Source organism: Thalia democratica, chromosome 3 (genome assembly GCF_965202585.1).
Source record: "Thalia democratica chromosome 3, ktThaDemo2.hap1.1, whole genome shotgun sequence".
NCBI lineage: Eukaryota > Metazoa > Chordata > Thaliacea > Salpida > Salpidae > Thalia > Thalia democratica.
This window is the reverse complement of record NC_139167.1, coordinates 56,961,469-56,968,190: the sequence shown is the minus strand read 5'-3', so window position 1 is coordinate 56,968,190 and position 6,722 is coordinate 56,961,469. Positions and strand designations below refer to the sequence as shown.

General features: G+C 30.6%; 2 protein-coding genes across 2 annotated transcripts; both read right to left on the bottom strand.

The window, feature by feature from the left end:
• Positions 1 to 2,063: 2,063 nt before the first annotated feature.
• On the bottom strand, positions 2,064 to 3,215 carry LOC145832445 (atlastin-2-like). The gene has a single exon (XM_082939759.1). The coding sequence runs from the start codon at positions 3,213 to 3,215 to the stop codon at positions 2,064 to 2,066; it is 1,152 nt and encodes a 383-aa protein (XP_082795885.1).
• A 1,569-nt stretch (positions 3,216 to 4,784) lies between these two features.
• On the bottom strand, positions 4,785 to 6,358 carry LOC145832444 (ubiquitin carboxyl-terminal hydrolase 30-like). The gene is made up of 2 exons (XM_082939758.1): positions 5,937 to 6,358; positions 4,785 to 5,888 (listed from the first exon to the last, which is right to left on the bottom strand). The coding sequence occupies exons 1-2, from the start codon at positions 6,356 to 6,358 to the stop codon at positions 4,853 to 4,855; spliced, it is 1,458 nt and encodes a 485-aa protein (XP_082795884.1). The 3' UTR covers positions 4,785 to 4,852.
• Between the last annotated feature and the right edge of the window lie 364 nt (positions 6,359 to 6,722).

Sequence of the window (6,722 nt, the reverse complement as noted above, 5' to 3'; positions counted from 1 at the left end):
ATACTGGCTTATATCAGTATGAAATACTATGATAAATACTAGATAGTATATAGATTTATGTATTTTTGTAATCTAATGTATAAAAACAAATATTAATCTAATCTATATAAGTATCTTGTTAGCTTACTTACATTGTATATACCTTTTAAATTACGTTTTAAAATTAACGTACTTTTATTTCTGAATTATTTTAAAACAAATGAAACTTTTTAATAAAATGGTTTTAAAGTAGTTTTAGTTTATTAAAAGATACTAAGAAAAGTAAGCTGTTTAGTATTCTTAAACTTTACAATGCATTTTTTATGTCATTAAGATAATATTTTATTTATTTTACTTAAATTTTAAATCTTAATTCAAATAAAGTTGTGAAAATTAAATATTTTATTTACAACCAGGTTTCGGTGACAAAAAATTGCGATCTCTTCAAGTAAATAAGTTAGTAAACTGCACATAAAAATGTTGCTTACTAAGAAATTTTAAATATTATTATAGATAATTGTTGTTTAAAGAAAAAAACAGCTTCGACAAAAACAACAACATTAAGTTCATTATTTCATTTTACATTGTTTTTGGAAGCCTTTGCTTGATAGTTAGTAAAATTATGATTGTAAGTTTATCTGATGTTTTTTGTTCAATTTAAATAAATAACAGTTTTCAAAAAGTATTTAAAAATGTGCATTGATATTTTAAAATATTACTTTATAAACAAATTGCTTTAAAATAAAATTAAAGCCAGTCTATTTTTAAAATTTGTCTTTTCTCAAGCAGTTTTCAACTTCTTATTGTTTAAAAAGAAAGAGTTGAAATTGTTTATTTAATCTTTTATTTAGTTTGCTAACTGCAAAATTTAGACACATATACGAATAACACTGTATAAACACCAAAGTATCAGAAAATAATCATGTAACGTAGAATTACCGTATTTATTAATTAGAATTATTAATATTTAGAATTACTAATTGATGCAGTTGTAAACACAACATGAGCAGTATCGAAGGTATAAGAGTACACATAGAATTGGACAATATAAAAGATGTACAGATTGTTATTGCAAAGAAAAAGATAATAATTGAATATTTAACTTTAAAACGTTTGGAAATTGTTAAATTATACAAAAAATATCCGCTTAATAAACAACAAATAATCCAGTACAAGTAAGCAATTAGATTAAACAGAACGATTTTTATAACTTTTAGTTCAAAGGAGTTATTTACTCGAGTTTTAATGGGAGAAATTTCATTTTCATTGTTTGCATTTAGGTTGTTTTCGTTCATTCTTTGGTATAACTGATTTTTATTTCATTTTTGACATGATTTTCATTTGGGTTTAGAAGCTTAAATTTAAAGTTTGAAGCTAATTTACCTACAAGTACTGAATATTCGTATTTTGTTAAAAGACTATCTTTTAATTTTCTTAAAAACGAAACTAGTTCATCAGATGATGGATTGTTTTGAATAAAATTTGGAAATTTTTCATCGTTAACTCTTAAAACTCTGCTTTGTAAAAGTCTTCAATAAGATTTGTTTCTTTTTCTGATCTTTCAAACTCTTCAGCAAACTGATTTTTCAAAGTGACGTAAAAGCTATAAAGTTTTTCTTTAAGCTTCGATTTGTACTTTGAGTTGTTTCTGTTAACTAATTCTTTTGAAGATAAAGACATTTTGTTAAAACTCATATCTGTCTTGAAAGTAGCAACCTCATCATTTAACCTTGTCAGTGCATTGTCCATTGCTTTTACATAGCTTTTATGCAAATCATCGATACTATTAATCATATGCTTTTTAGAGTTTAGCTCTTCTTTGTAAATTCCAAAGCAATCTTCTACTGTTGTTTTGAAAAAGTTTACCACCTCCACTTCTGAAACATCAAAATTTTCATTTTGTTTTAAACTGCTTGTATTAAACGCAGCATTTGACAAAACAAGTAAAACTACTACTAAAAATGGTATAGCAAAAGTATAAAAGCTTCTAAGGTGATTATTCCAGTTTATCTTAGTGCTTTTTACTTTTTCAATAACAAGCACAATCTTTTTCGTTTCATCAATTTTAATTGTCATGTCTTCATCTAGTCATAGTCTTTTTTTCTGCACTTTTCTCTTATTTCAATACAACCTAAGTCCTTTAAATTGTCAAATTGCTGTAGTTTATCTTGCCTACAAGCTTCATAATCAGAATGTTCACCATTTAAACTAGTGCCAATTTGGTCACAAAACAACTTGTAAAGCTTCAAAGCTTTTTCTTCATAGTAATCATGTGACACAAAATGCTTCCAGAGTTTTAAATCAAAGATACTTTGATTGCTTACCTCATCAAACTTGTCTTGAAAACGTTGTAGTAACTGCGAACAGTTTATGCTGTGCCCATCAACCTGTTTAACTTTCAAGTTTCTGCAAATGTTCGCGACGTAACTTTGAACATTTTCTTTAAATCTGTGATCTATTTGAGCTATAGAAACATCATTGGGTCTACCAATACTAACTAGATTTCCAGGACTGGGCAACGAAAAGCAGTTTACATTTTCAAAACAACTAGTAAGACGATTTTGCAATGATCCGAGGTCAGTGTTTGGTAGTCTTTGCCATGACCTAAAATAAGACGTTCCGTTAGTGTTTCCGTTGAAATCTTGATTGTCGGTACCGCTGTAATCTCTTATTAACAAACCGAGGTCGCTGAAAGGCCTGGCATCTGAAATCAGCTTGCTGCAAGAGCAAACAAAATCGAGAAAGTGTAGGTCCTCGGCTCTTATCATTTTGCTCAAATTGAAAATTTGTAGGCTGCTCACGAAACTGCTCAACGTGAAAATTTTTGCCGCGTCGGAAAGCGTCAGGTCTCGGCCGTGGAACCCTTTGCAGTCGATGAGCATCACTCCCACTTCTTCGTTGTTCTCATCTTTGAGGCGGAATATTTTGTGGTACACTTTCATGCAGCAACCTACAATAGGGGATTCCCCACTTCCGATAGTCATCGCGTCGAGGTTCAAACTCACGATTTCGGTCTCTGCTTCGATCCAGTCGTCAGAGTTCGTTCCGTTCAGCAGCTTCACCATGAAGTTCATGAAAAACGACTTCCAAGTGGAATATGGACCTGCTATTGATATGGGCATTATAAGTAGGTTTTCGGCGAAATTGTCTCGGATAAGGTTTTCCAGTCTGTCGGAGTGGAAGCGAAGGTGGTTGGTGATCGGGTCCTTTTCCACCACGGTGACTGTTCTTTCCATGTTTACCACATTCAGTTTAAACTCAAATTGCTAAAATCTGTTTTAAATTTTGAGTGTTTAAACGGTTAATTGTAACATTAGGGCTTCTTAACGTACTCAGAGCATACTTTTTATACAGAAATACTTTTTTTTGCCTGAAATAATTAACTAATGATATAAGGTGTTTGCTTCGAGTTTTCTAAATAAAGTTAATGATTATTTTTATGATAAAAATAATATAAACTTAAAAAATATATTTTTACAATACAAGTTTGCATATACTAAAAAATTCAATTTGAAAAAGCTCTGAAGAACCTTCTAGGTGAATTGGCGTTAGCTTGAATTGACAATTGTTGAATAAATTATACTTAACATACAAGTTTGCTAAAACTTTAAAAAAAACTCAGTAGACTAAATTATTTTTTTTTAAATCGAGTTTAATAATCTTAGTTTATAAAGTTTGGATATAGGACAAATCTAATTTGGTCATTAAACTTATCACTAGTTATAAAACATTATTGTTTTACATGATTTGTTGTAGCAATTAAAATATATGACAAACTATTAAGTAGTTTTTCTTGACTTTAAAATTGTAGTTTTGGAAGTACTTTGTACAAAAATAAGAAATTAGTTTTTTTTTAAATTTTATTTTTAGTGTAAATGTTAGTAAACTAAATTGACGAAAACATTTGTAAACAAGCATTAACTTTTTGTTAGATAATATAATAATAATTTAATAACAACAATATGTTATTAATTTCTATACCAAAGGTTTTTGAAGGTTTAAAAAAACTGTGTACAGTTTATTGCAAGAAAATAACTTCTGTGCACAATAGACTGTAAAAATATAATTCATTAAATAAGACTATATTTTATTATGAACACCACTGTTCTTGTCTAAAACAAAAGTTTTAATTCGAATATGTACTTTTAAAACATTATAAACTAAAAAGTTTAAGTAATTTGACTTTAGCAGCTAGAATTATTGAGATTTTTAAATTTGTTTTATTTTAGGAAAGAATTTTAAGTCTATGTTTCTCAAAATAAAATACCATCTTTAAACTAAAGATTCAAATTAACTAACTTGGTTAATTACGTATTCGTTTAACAATTTTTTTAAAAAATAAGAAGAATGAAACAAATTTACATATATGAAACTTTCAATTTAAGCTCTTTATTATTTATTTAATAAACAGTGGCACAGTGTTACAAAATAAATAAACGTAAAACAATACAAGTTATATTGAAAAAAATTATAAAAAAACTCGAACATATTTTGTAAATTAAAATTTACATATTTTGTTTACAATAATAAGCAAACTAGACGTATTAAAGATAAGCTCTTTAAAGTTTCAAAAAGTACTGGAAATATTTCTTAATACATAATATATTTTTAGATGTGGAACTTGTTTTTTTAATAATATTCAACTGCATATCAAGATATATAAAGTTTTCATACATGAATTTTTTAAAAGTAATAAACTTAAGAAAGTTTAGTTTAAAAGTCAAACAGCTTTCTTTTGTAATATACGAAGCACATTTAAGAAACTTAAACATTTAACATTTGGCTTAATTAACTTTGAGCTGAAAACAAAAGCAAAATTGGCTAAAAAATTGTCAAATTTTCTACTTATAAAACCCATTTACTAATCAAAACATCAAAGTGCCTTACTGCTCAATCTTTCATAGAAAAGCATGTAAGCTTGCGAGTTTAAAACGTTTTTGACACTGCACTCTATCACTTCAGTGTCAGATATGTGCAGCCAACACTCTCTGCCATCGTTCAAAACTCTTCTGTAGCACACGAAATGTCCGGAGTTGTTCAGACCGTGTCCGTGGTGGACTATAACGGAGCACAGCTGGTAAATGGGACGTCGTTGGTTGGTGGTTGGCTTCAACAAGTTTTGATTTTTGCTGACGATTTTCGACACAAAACTGTCTAAAGAACTGCTGCTAGGTCCTTTTTTTGTTTTGTCTAAATTCAATTTTTTCAAGTAATTTTTCATGCTTGTTTCTGTAATTTTGTTTTTGTTGGTCACATCACACAACGACGTGTCTTTTTGACAGTGCCAGTGTTTGGAAAAATCTTTTTTATACAAAAACAAAGGGAAGTCAACATGATTTTGAAGCTTTACCGGATACCCTTGGCTCCAAGTCAACCTTTGGAGATGTATGCACAACGTTTTTGGGCTTTTAACCAAAAACAAAGTTTTGGTGAATTTGTTTTTAATTTTTACCGGTTTTGATGACTTATTGTTAATGCTAGTACGGTCAACCTTCACACCTTTTAAAGTCATGTCTAAAACATTCAAGCTGTACATGTCAGTTTGAAAAGGTTTTCTGGAACTTTTAAACGTAGAATCACTGAAATCTCCGAGACCTTTCTGTTTTCCGCTCTCTTTTGTGCAGTGTTCACAGATCACATCTTCAAGTTGCTCCGGAGAGAAATAGTTTTCAAGGCAGTCTTGCAAGGTTATTTTGCTTTTGCACACCAAGTTGCTGAAAGGAACGCTCAGACTGTGAAAGGCTTCGTACCTGATGGGGTTCTGGTGGCCGCATTTGGAACAAGTCAGCTTTGTACCCACCCTGCCCTGCAGCTCTGTGTTCAAGTGAAACATGTTTTTGAGAAAACGCAAATCTTGACTTACGCCTTGCTTGAACTTCACACGACTGGAAGGTTCTTTTAAAACTTCACTTTTTTTGATATTTGCAAGAGAAGGCTTTAGGTGGCACGAAATAAACTTGTGGTTTTCATCTTGCACAGTTGCAGTGAGGGCATGCAGGAACTCGTGCGAGTCGTGTTCCTCCTCACTGATGCGCCACCCTCTTCTCTTCAAACCTGCCATCACACAACAAGGGTTGAAGTACTTCAAATTGCCCTTCTCCTCCAACTGATCCAGCACTTCTAGGATCACCTCACTCATTTTCCCACCTCCCCCCACCTTTTCCCTGTTGCTCCTGAGAAACTTAACAAAATGAGGGCAGCTGGCTAATGATTGGAGAACAGAGTTCATGTAGCAAGTGTTACCGTTGTTGGTGAGCCCGGCGTAGCAGGCCACCTGCTGGTGAGAAGATGTGGCCCACTTGCTGAGGTAGTAGAGACCACAAGTTACTCCTGCCCCACTGATGAAAATCCCGCAGTACTTCAGGGTTTGGTCTTTCATTTTTTAGTTTTGATTTATCAAGTTTAAAATCTATGAAAATTATAAACAGGCTCTCATCTGTAATAAATTTTTGTTATGGCCTTTTTTATTAATAGATTAACTTACTTTTAATATTTACTAAAATATATTTTGTAATATTGGTCTAAGTTACTTCGTGGTGAGTTTGTATAACAACTAAGTCTGAAAACATTTAAACTATAATAAAAATATTATAACTTCTAAGTAAATTCTTATAGGTCTAGTGTTTGCTTATTTCATTTCATGATACAATGCCAATTACTTTTGTCTTTATTTTGTAATTATTGTTTATATAACTTTTTTGATTTTTTTATAATAGACTTTGGCAACTTTTCTAGTAGTGGGT

Bases quoted from the DNA above. Each gene is read 5' to 3' on its own strand.
- LOC145832445 (XM_082939759.1), bottom strand. From the start codon at position 3,215: ATGGAAAGAACAGTCACCGTGGTGGAAAAGGACCCGATCACCAACCAC.
- LOC145832444 (XM_082939758.1), bottom strand. From the start codon at position 6,358: ATGAAAGACCAAACCCTGAAGTACTGCGGGATTTTCATCAGTGGGGCA. The intron at 5,889-5,936 runs GTTTATTTCGTG...TATCAAAAAAAG, and splicing joins GTGCAAGATGAAAACCACAA to TGAAGTTTTAAAAGAACCTT.